The 12,158-nt window shown below is 38.7% G+C and overlaps 1 protein-coding gene across 3 annotated transcripts in view; it reads right to left on the reverse strand.

The window, feature by feature from the left end:
* Nucleotides 1-12,158, reverse strand: part of LOC145674564 (alpha-tubulin N-acetyltransferase 1-like) — a 152,827-nt gene that overhangs the window by 83,794 nt on the left and 56,875 nt on the right. For all 3 annotated transcript variants that reach the window (XM_081744750.1, XM_081744751.1, XM_081744749.1), the window contains exon 6: nucleotides 3,458-3,542. In XM_081744750.1, coding sequence (XP_081600876.1) covers nucleotides 3,458-3,542 — 85 coding nt within the window. The remainder of the gene's footprint in view (nucleotides 1-3,457; nucleotides 3,543-12,158) is intronic.

Raw genomic sequence — 12,158 nt, forward strand, 5'->3', positions numbered from 1 at the left:
CAGTCATAAGTAAAAAAAAAAAAAAAAAAAAAAAAAAAAAGTTAATTCTGCATAAAAAAGAATGCAGTTCATCAAAGTATTCATGCAAATCAAATAAAGAATAAACATCTATAATGATAGTTAATATGCTGGACTCTTTCTAGATGAAAACTTACTGTTGCGAGACTCAAAATATAATGCGACGAATGTCAAACGAGTGTTAATATGATTAAGTGAAGAGGGTATGATTAATATATGTTCCCGGGAAGTGTTGTACGCAGAAGTTAGTCAACGAAATTAAAGTTCCGAAGTTGATACTTTAGTACCAGATCCCTGTATATCGAGTGTTCTAAAAATGGCGTCCTCAGGAAACAGAACGCTATTTTTCACGTCAAAATAAAGCGAAAATTTTATGTAATGGTATACTTTCCGGGGCCTCTTCCAACCTCTATGAGGAATCAAAATTTCACTATATGGCAACATTGCAGATTAATTTCGAACAATTAGTGTTACTCTACGAATTCATCAAGCGGTTACATCGATTGTTACGCTAATACATACGTGATGTTAGTGTCAATGTCTGTCGACTAACTGCCATCTGCAAAATGTTTGAAAATGTTTGTACGTTTTCGTTAGCGTTACCTAAGTGAATCATCGGAAATGAAAATTTCCAACCGTAGAGTGGTTTTATGAGGAACTTTCCCATGTTATTTATATGGGACGACTTCTACACTCCAAAATGTTTAGGCACTTCCGGAGAATTAGAATGATGAAATTTGACGTGATTGTAGCCTTCCAGGACTAACAGACAGGAAAATTGCCAAAAGTGAATATTTTTAATTTTTTAGTGGTCTAAAGGGGGATGAAGAAATTCCCACGCTATTTAAATAGGCTTTTTCTTGGGATACAAAGTCTTATCTTTTAGATAGTTGAAATAGGAAAAAAAACTTGAAATTCAGTAGAATTGTGGGTTCAAGATGTGCGAAGCCGTAGGCTGAGCAAAGACAAGTGTGTGGGGGCGAAGCCCTTGGATGGGCAGATTCAGGAAATATGAAGAACAAGTTCACGAAATTCACTGTTGATGTAAAGGCCGATAGATAAGAAATGCGAGGCCATAGGCCGAGCAGACTTTAGGATCAGTGGGCGGAGCCCCCAGCTAGCCAAAGGCTAGTCTTTTATAATACCTCACTCATACACAGATATATCGAGAAACGAAATTTGAAAACTATAGAGAATATATATAGGAAAAAAAAAGATTTCTAAAAGTTAAATAAATAATTTTTCATACTGAAAAGTTATAATTTTATTTACTGAAAATAATAATAATAATAATAATAATAATAATAATAATAATAATAATAATAATAATAATAATAATAATAATAATAATAATAATAATGAAACTCTTCAACTTAGTTTATCAACCCTGCAACTACAAGTTCGCTCACAATGAACTTTAGAACAATGCTCAAACACTACACATCTTCCCCTAAACGTCCACCTAGCTTTAAATTTAAAGTCAGCTCTCGACTGCTTATATCTCCTTTACTGAGAATTACAATAAAGCCTTATCAATTTAAACTTCTATACTAGTTTCTTCAAAGTATTTCAGATCCAAAAGTACCCTTAGCAGTACAATTGAATCGGTGAGTAGAAAAAGAACATTCCAAAAATAAAGGATAACATTCCATGATAATTTCTCTATATATCCAATCCCATTACGTTTTTGGAATTTTGGGAAATGAAAGGTCTTAACATACGCTACAAATTACGATATTTTTACGTAAGCAATGGTATTTCCGGTAAGCAGTTTTACTTTTAGTTTTTCAAAAGTAACGTGTTGGGCAATGTTCTTTTTCTTCTCACTGATTCAATTGGTACTAACAAATCATCAGTTCCTTACAAAATGCATCACAGCTAAATAAATTTTGTTTATATGTTACTAATTTCCAACGTTGTTTGGCTTCGTTTCGTATGGCCTTAAATCAATAAAAATGACGAGACATACAAAGGAAGACTGAGTATGTGCTGCGGAATGCGAAAACCAAATCGCGAACGACCGTTCAAAGGAACTTTCGCCGTCAAGGTGAACAAGATTCTCTTAAGTCCAGATGGGTGGACTGGTGATGGGAATGACCTACCGCTGAGTGGAAGATTAAGGTGTATCGCAAAAAACTTTCGAAGATCTGAAAGTTATGTTTCACCGTGGACTTCCAAAATAAATTGTTTGTTCTTCAGGGATTAGAAGCACCGATAAGTAGTACCCATACGTCCTCCATAAACAGCTACATCTTTACTCTTATGAAGTGCAAATCACAATTATCTTTGCAGGACTCAAAAAAAATCGGATCTAATGCAGTTCTGAAAATTAAGTCCCCAATAAGTACAAATCCAAAACTGAAGCTTTCCTGGTGTCGTGATGAATATAGTTGTTCTAGGGCAATCAGCCAGGTGAATTCTACGTTGCCCAACGCTTCGAGAATTTACAACATTGTTCTCGTTTTCAGAGTGAAGTATGGGACTCCAAAAACAGAAGCCTTTATTATGTATGTGCTGGCAGGAAGAGGATGGAGTTTGATTACTCAATGACAACGTCCAATCAGCGTCATTTTGTGGCCTCAATTGGCTTTCCCCTCATTGGAAGAAAACGTATACAAAACAACTAATCAGGGCTTGCTAACCAACCCCGTCAACCAACCAATCACAATTTGAGGCCAAAGACTGACGCTGATTGGACGTCGCCATATCAATCAAGCTCTACACCCTTCCTCCCAGCACCTACATAAAGGCTTCTGTTTTTGGTCTCTCATACTTTATCCTGAAAACGAAAACAGTGTTGTCAGTTCTAGAAACTTTGGACGACATGGAATTCGAATAATTGAGGCTCAGTGCGGAAAAAGAGGCGCGAGGATGTGCCAGCGAGCGAGACAAAAAAGGGCCCGTATATTTTTAGTCCCTGAATACAATTAACTCACTTCAAGAAGGAACAAAGATTCGCAACTCTTTCTCTAGAAAGAGGAAAATAGGAAAACAATAAAAACTATGATTATCAATAAAACTATATATTTACTACTTGGTATTAACGAAATTTCTCGTCAACCCCTTTTTAAGACAGAAGGGGAAATATTTCGTTTTCATTAAAAAAAAGGCGCCGGTACTACGTAACATTGCGTACCGGCACAAAAAACACTATACAAATGTATATTATATATATATATATATATATATATATATATATATATATATATATATATATATATACAGAGAGAGAGAGAGAGAGAGAGAGAGAGAGAGAGAGATGGAATATTTGTTTTGATAACCTTCGGACAACCGGAAGGAAACATGCTGACGTCCAATGGCAATGCCTGTGTCTGATGTAATTTTTCAAGGGACCGCGACACACTGACATTCGATTTGAGAGTTGTGATTGACTAATAGTAATGAGACATCTACACTACACTACTTTATACTATTTTACCTTCCCAATACTGCATGGAGGCCGTGGAGCACCAAATCTTCCCACCGGTGACGCAGGACCACTTCCTACTTTAGACGCTTCAAGCCTACCACACAAAAACAAAAGAAAAATCAGTAGAAGAAAATGTCTAATATAAAATTCTACGAATACTACACTGAAATCAGAAGTAAATTCTACTCCTAATTCTATTGCCTGATTTGAAGTTCAGTGTCCCGTTCAGCATCTTCGCTATATGAGACGTGGGCCTACAGCTTAACGTGGGATCTAAACCACACGAGCTGCCATCGGGAATCGAACCCAGGTCTCCCGCGTGAAAGGACGTACGCTAATCATACAGTCAGAAAAAAAAAGTTCTTTTAATTCGAATAACAAAGGCCATAGTAGTGTAATGATCGAGTTTTTTATCTTTGTTGCGAAGGGTCGTAGGATCGGCCCCAGTTCATGCACGCTTATGCTACAAATAATCATGTTGACGAGATTCTCCAGTTTTCCCTCCACGGTTTCTTTCTACGATTTTTCATTATTATTCACTTTATGACAATTTCTTCAGCTTACATAACTACGCGAAAGCAGAACTAAAATAATTTCCCAACAGCGAATAATACAGGGTGTATCAAAAAGAACTTTACAACTTCGAAAGCTCATACTGATTGATTCATTTATCTTACAGACATGGTTTTGGTGTCCTTTTGTGGCAAAATACTGCAAGTTTTGACTCATGTAGTACACTAACTCAGAAGCAAGCCACCGCAAGAGGAAGTGGCAGTTGCAACAAAGATGGCTGCCTTTACTGGTCCCGAGCGTGTTAGCTGTGTGTTTTGGTTTGAAGAATCTAGGTCTGCGACAACTGTGCAACGTAATTTTCGTACAAAGTATGGTAAAGATTCTTCCAGTAGATCTACTATTTATGAGTGACATAAGTGTTTTATTGAAACTGGATGATTGGTAAGGAACAAGAAATCTTCAGGTCGTCCCCTTACGTCTCAAGACGTTGTAGAGCAATGAGACAAAGCTTTGTGAACAGTCCTACAAAGTCAACCCGGCATGCTTCTCGACAGCTGGGAGTCCCACACATTGACAGTTTCGCGTGTGTTGAAAAAACGGCTTCTCTACCACGGCTTAGAGCTAAAATCTAAATCGCAATAGAACAAGTCACACCTGACATGCTGCAGCGGGTTTGGCAAGAAATAGAATTCAGATAACATGTATACCGCATCACGAATGGAAGCCACATTTGAACCTCTTTAGGTATAAGGTTAAAAAAAATGGTGTATTTTGCTACAAATTGACACTAAAATCATGTCTGTAAGCTAAATAAATACAGCTAAATCAACGAGTTTTCAAAGTTGTAAACTCTTTTTTGATACACCCTGTATATCACAGTTGCCGGATTAGCATTAGTTTTATTCTGTAGGCAGTGTACTAGCAGTGTTTAGTGTTGGATATCATGGCTTGTATCGTCTCTTAACTTAAACTAAAAGGAACTTTTTAAAGGGAAAGATAGTTAACACACTACAGGATATTAAGGGAAGTGACAGTTATCCTCAAGAATGATACTGAAAATCTCGGGTAGTTATTCATCATGTGGTGTTGAAATCATGGACAAGACCTTGTGGTATCACAGAGTATGCCAGACAATGTCTCCCTACCGACATTTGTATGATACAAAACTCTAGCATTTGTGTCCATTTGTTTTAACGTTACAAGTATGTATCAATATAGAAGGTATATAGACTTATGTGTAAGATATACTAACTGAAACACGGTACTTGTTCTTCACACGAGGAAAGTAGATTTGTGTAAAATATTTAAACCTTCTTCTTCCCCCCTTAAGATATGCATTTCAATTAAACTATAACGTTATAAACCCACGAGATATTCTATTTAGGGCAGATATTTTGAACACTACCACCCTTAGAATACGCCATTTAATTGAAATGACATAAAACTCCATCTTGAGGTAAGTACTGTGTTTCAAATATAATTTAAAACAGGCCAGCCGTTTTACCGACCCCAAAAACACTGTTTTCCACACTTTTTCGCTCGCATGCAGATAAGACTAAAGTTAGACTTAAGAGGAATCGGAAGTGTTACAATTCATCTCAGTGGCCCGAATAACAATGGACTAAGCACTAATGTCGGTAGTTTTCAATTGTTTTTACGTTACCCCTTCCCGAGTGCTAGTGTGTCTTACCCCAACGGTATTTTTTTTTTTTTTTTCAGATTGTAGATCACATGTGTATTACGTTTGAAAAAATTGCTCTAGGTGTTCGAGTTATCCTGGAATTATATGCTGTACATTTTGATTCACAGTATATACGGATGACAGGAAACACCTCCACCTCTTAAAACGCAAATTTTCAGAAACGATCAGACACGTTTCCTCTTATTTTTAACAAGGAGGTTATATATATATATATATATATATATATATATATATATATATATATATATATATATATATATATATATATATATGTGTGTGTGTGTGTGTGTGTGTGTGTGTATGTATGTATGTATGTATGTGTGTGTGTATGTATGTATTTATTTATTTATTTATTTATTTATTTATTTGAGTTTCATCTTTCTAACTACACGAGCTAGTGAAATAATTTTTCTCAGTGTGTCTCCGCTCCCATATTAACCAAAGTAATATGATAAAAGTAATTCAGGCGATGGTCTAATAATGCACCAAAAATCATTGAAATCTGTGAAAGAGCCTCCAAACGTCATTGTTTTCATTTTATACAAGGTGGCGCAGGAAAACAGGAAAATTTTAATTGGTCTGAAAAGCACTAATCAATACAGGAAAAAGTACATTTAATTATTGAGATGCATGTAGGAAGTATGCTATTAACAACGACATTAACTATGACTTACATGTCACTACTTCTTGAAGACGACATCGGAAAGATGTGGCCTATGTCGGCATACATACTATCATAATGTGTTTCGGAAATTTGCTGGAATGCTCAGTGTATTACGTCTTGAGGAACGCCAGTGAATCTAACCCTCAGTTTCAGTTCAACGATCTTTGCACTATTCTCTTTGCTTTCGAGATGTCCCCACTGAGAGAAATCACACACTGTGTTCAGGGGGATCTCCGAGGCCATCGAGTGTCGCTATGCTTATCAAATGCTTTCACAGGAAAAACACGTTCCACACAACTTCAATGCTTCATTATTACTAAAGGACAAAGTCTTCTCAATGGTGTCTTATCGGTTCCAAACAAATGCCGGTCATAGTGTCGCTAATTCTAAATTCAAAATTTCCCATTTCCCTGTGCCACCCTGTATAGAGATGATCATGAAGTTCTTCAATAATTTAAAGGGATTTACTGCAATATTAGTATCATTAATCCTTCAAGGATGGTTGCCTTTTTCATAGTTTCGTTACATTTACTTATAAGCTGTCGTAGTTCTTAGTGTAACTGCATCAAGGAGACAAATACGACGGCTTTTCGCTTGATTTTATTTTTTAGCGTCCCATTCACCAGCGAGGCTATATGAGACGTGGACCTACTGATTAACGTGGAATCCGAAGTATATGAGCTATCTCCGGGAATCAAACCCGGGTCTTCCACGCCAAAGGCGCGTACACTAACCGCTTAACCACAAATGAGCTCAGGCTTTTCATTTGAAATTGAAAAAACATTAAAAATATTGGTGCCTGTTTATATGTATCAAGCACCTATCGGGAATAACTGAGGAAAATTTACAGAAAATATCCCATAAAATTCGTCTCTGCATTTCAAAAAATCTTAAAATCTGATTGATGTGGAACATTTATAAAGTTTCAGCTGAACAGCAACTCCCCTCTCGGTTTGATGCTATTTTATTTTTAGTTTAGCGTCCCTTTCAGCAGCGAGACCTTATGAGAATGGGAGCTACAGCTTAACGTGGGATCCAAACCACATGAACTCCCACCGGGAATTGAACCTTGGTCTCCCACGCCAAAGCGCGTACGCTACTTCCATCTCGAAAATCTATAGAATTCGTGAACAGAACTAACAGAGAAAGTATAAAATGGTTGAAATTATGTTTTTCTGTTCTACAATGCACAAGCAACACACATCATACATCTTTTTTCACTCGTAACGGAACTCCCTTTCCAATTATATTACTTGTTGCGCTAGAGCCTTCGGCTCGCTCCACACTATAGGTTAAAATCGTGCTAAAGTTGAAGCTCTAATTGTTTACACTAAACAAATTTTATTTATTATCTAAGAGTTTGAAGCTTAAAATATATAAAACGATAATCATGCCTGTTGTCCTGTATGGCTGCAAAACAGTTGCGTACTTTGAGGGAAAGAACAGACAGAGAGAATAAAATCCTGAAGCCAACATTCCGACGCAAGAGAACCGAGAATGGGAATAGCGAAACCTTCATAACGAGGAACTACATAATTTATACCGTTTACCAAACACGGTTAGAGTCATTAAGTCTAGAAGAGACTGGTAGGTAAGTCTTGTAACCAGGACGGAAAAAAGTAGAAACACCTTCAAAGTTTTAACTGGAGACCCAATCGGGAAAAGATGGATTCTTCATTAAAGATCAAGAGATTTTCGGGAGCTATAAGTGAATGGTGAATGCGGCTATAAGAACCGTTTTTATTATCTTGATAAGCGTGATAAATATTTCCTGCTTGGGGTCGCGGCAGTTCAGTAGTAAAACGTTCACTTCTAGTGCATGAAGTCGTTGGTTCGATCCCAGCTCGCGCCAAATGAGCTTTGTGGTGGACAAACACTGTGCGTGGGTTTTTTCGGGGTTCGAACCGCTTTCTTCATTTCAGCATTTTCATTCATTTCTCATCATTTATGTCTACTTTAGCCTAGCCAGCATAAGCGTAGGACGTAAAACTTAAAAATTTTCATTTCTTACTTTTCGGTTGGAGCTCAGGGGATTCGAACCACACATTAAGCTGTAGGTCGTCTCACAATGCTTCGGTGCTACGCAGATCCAAATCGATCAACCAATCAGAATATTTCATTACAGTAAAAATCTAGTGATGTTCTTTTTCTCGTGGTTTTGACTGAATTAGATACAGACTGGACCATTTACCTTGGAATGCCGTTATAACTTAAATTACTAGGTAATATAAACGCTGAAATTCTGTGCAATACAAATATCAATAGGGGAAAATATTTTGTCATACTCTGCAACTCCTCCAGATCAACAGTGTTGTTAAGTTAACAAAGCCAGCCAGCCTCTCTCTCTGCCCCCCCCTCTCTCTCTCTCTACATCAGATTATTTCATTTATCAAATCTACGGAGTGATCACAAAGTCCAGTTACTCCCTATCGGGTGTCCACATATTCATAGATGACCGCATTGTATTAATGTGGGATTATGACCAAGGACAACTTTGAGGTGATGTGGCTATTCTTTACTATTTACTCCAGTGTGGTGTACACTATCGTTTTTGTAACACATGTTTTTCACATGTAGGATGTGAAATTCTCAACATTGCTGCCGTGATGGCAGTAAATACACGTCAAACAGCACCCTTAATTTCGTCAACTGTCTCGTAACCTGTAGCTGCAACCTTTTGTTTTATGAACCCCCATAATGCATTGTCGCATAATGACAGATCAGGATTTCGGGGTGGCCACGCCACAGGTGCAGGCAAATGGGCAGAACCACGTCCAATCCATTTGTCACTAAATCTCATTGAAATATTCTCTAACGATAATGGGCTACTGCTTCATCTTGGTACCATAAACAACCGAGCCGTCCCCGATCCTGCAGATATGGAATAAACCAATCACGTAACATGGTGAGATACACTACTACTTAAGAAATATGGACCTACCAAGTGGGTTGCAAACTTGCAGCCCAGATCATGACATGTAGCGGGTTGTGGACAAGTTCTTCAAAAATGTAAGTTTTCTTTACTGCACTGCGATACCGGGTGCCCCACAGGTAGTGACTCACTTGTTAGGTGCAGTAGGTTACGCTGTATGATTGGTGATTGTTTCTTGTTTTGTTTGTGTTCTGGTGTAATGATGCTTTTCCTTTCTTTAAAGTTGGAAACATTACAAGATGGTGGTTCACCTGACGCTTGAAAAACATGTCCTATGCGTTCGCTTATTTTCTGAGACACAACGTTAGGAAATCCAACAACGAATGAAGGAACTGTACGGTGACAAAGGGTAAACAAAGCCTTCGATACCGCTGGTAGTGTAATTGACACCAAGAGGCCGGGTAGACCTAGGTACGTCAACAATCCCGCAAATGCGGCTAGGATACAGGTGGAACTTGCAAAGTCACCGCAAAGTCGAAATTGACCCGCACCCTGAATATCCTGAAGTCATCGGTTGCCAGGGTTCTCATGGATCTGAAACTGCGCACGTATCATCCTTGCCTGCCGCACGCACTCGGTGAGGACAATCTCGATTGCCGTATTGAGTTTGCTGAGTGGTATCTGCGGAGGGTAGCGGAAAAGCTCGACTTCGAGAACCACATAGCCTGGACGGACGAGGCAAAGTTCCATGTGTCAGGCTCAGTGAACCATCACAACTGTGTGTACTGGCGTCCTGAAAATCCAAATGTGGTTATTGAACATGATCACCAGAGTCCTGGTGTGATGGTTTGGGGTAGAGCAGAGTAATGCTTGACTGTGTGCTGGACCGTTTTTCCCATGCATCGATGTTGATGGCCGCCATGTGGACCTCCAAATTAAGAATAGGGATCAGATATTGTAAAGCACTTGATTTTTACATCGTTCCTCTGTACCTACAAATTTTGTTTCATACCATTCCTGTTTATAATAAAAATGTACTGATGACTCGAAAGGTGGGTCACTACTTCTGATACACCCTATACATACGGGATAAAGGAACTGAAGGTTACAAGTTAAGAAGTCCATCATAAATACTTACGAGGACTCTACAACAGTAAGAACGCAAGTGAGATGAACGGGATAAAGCACATCCAAAATACGTACCTTAGTGTCGATTGATTGGTTGATTATAGTGTTTACTGTTCTTTTCAGCACCGAGGTTCTATGACATGTGCACCTACAGCTTAACATCGGATCCGAATTACATAAGCTCCAACCAGGATCACAAACTAAGGTTGCAAGGCCGATATTTTTGGAATTTCGTCTGGAGTTGGCACCTTAATAGTTTTAGCCGCCACCTGGCACCTGCGGCGCTAGTTGTGGGTAAACAAAAGAAGATTTGTTTAGAAAACTGGTCTCGCGAAGAAATCCACTCAGTTATTCGATTTCTGTGGGAGAAACGTGTAACCGCGGCTGAAATTCACCGGCAGCTGCCAGAGTTTTACAGAGAGACTGTAATGTTTTGTCAGCAGGTCGCAGAATGGTGCTGAAAGTTTGCAGCTGAGAGAGAAAACGCCATTGACAAGGAGCGTAGTGGCCCACCCAGCACAACATCAGACTTGAACACAACTCACATGGAGGAGCTCATTGTAGTCCCCCCCTCCCTCTTCAGTCCAGACCTTGCTCCAAGCGACTTTCACGTGGTCCCGTACTTGAAGGAGCACTTCGGAGGTCGTCACTTCGCTCCAGACGAGGAGGCGAAACACTTCGTGGCAACGTGGCTGAACACGCAAGGACAGAATTTTTACCAGAAGGAAATCTTCAAACTCATCCCACAATACGACAGGTGCCTCAACCGATATGGAGACGATGTCAAAAAATAACATAATGTATGTATTATCTGTTGCCTGTATTGGTTGTATGGAATACTACGTCTGACTGTAGGCTTTGTAACTTTACTTTCGATTACTCCTCGTATTTCTGTGAATTATGGGCATCTATGGCCTCAACCCCGCCACGTATGAGGGATGACGTCATTCGGCTGGCTGGGGAAAGGGAGAAGGAAGCGACCTGGGACTTGTATGTATGTCATGTACAATCCTGGAATTTATCTGGTGTAAATGAGGAAAACTGAAGAAAAACCTTACGATGGCTGGCCTGAGAAAGCTATCACACCATTTTGACCGAGTGTCCCCTCTGAAAATCGAGCCTAGAACCGCTCTATCTAAAGGCAAGAGCGTTAGCAACTTAAGTACGCGGAGCATGAGCTCACCTTAATGTCGAATACTATGACCATTATATAACATTTAGAACAAAGTTACGAGGCATTGAAAATATGGCGTTCTTTAAAAAGATTTGATTTCGAAAAAGTGCTTAGATAGGTGTCACATCTAATTACGTAAATGGTTTATAATATACGTGAAGGTTATGCTGACGTTTAGAGCAACTTGATATCTCAACCAATTCTAGGATTATCTATATATATAAAAGAGAACGTACAAAATCCTTTGTCCGCTCATCACGCTAATACGGCTGAACCAATTTCTTTCATTTTTGGGGGGTTATTAGGATTTGGACCCTAGATGGTTTTTATCATATCACTTTAATTTTTAATTACCAGTGTCTTGAGATAATTGACCATTCAAGTGTCCATAACGTACAAATCCTTTGTTATTAGTTCATCATAGGTAAAAATAAACGTATTTATATGCAACCCGCATGACCGTGTCACTCGGCGGGTTAACATAAATGACAGGCGATATACAGCGGAAAATAGCTTGAATCTTCTGTTTAAAATTTTTTAATTGATTTGCTTATTTTTACAGACACTTTTACAATATGCCAGCACCGGGATGACCGCAGCGAAGCGGGGCGGGTTAACATAAATGACAGGCGATATAATGTTAAGATTTACTGCAAT

Source organism: Thermobia domestica, chromosome 17 (genome assembly GCF_964235325.1).
Source record: "Thermobia domestica chromosome 17, izTheDome1.hap1.1, whole genome shotgun sequence".
In the NCBI taxonomy this organism is placed as follows: domain Eukaryota; kingdom Metazoa; phylum Arthropoda; class Insecta; order Zygentoma; family Lepismatidae; genus Thermobia; species Thermobia domestica.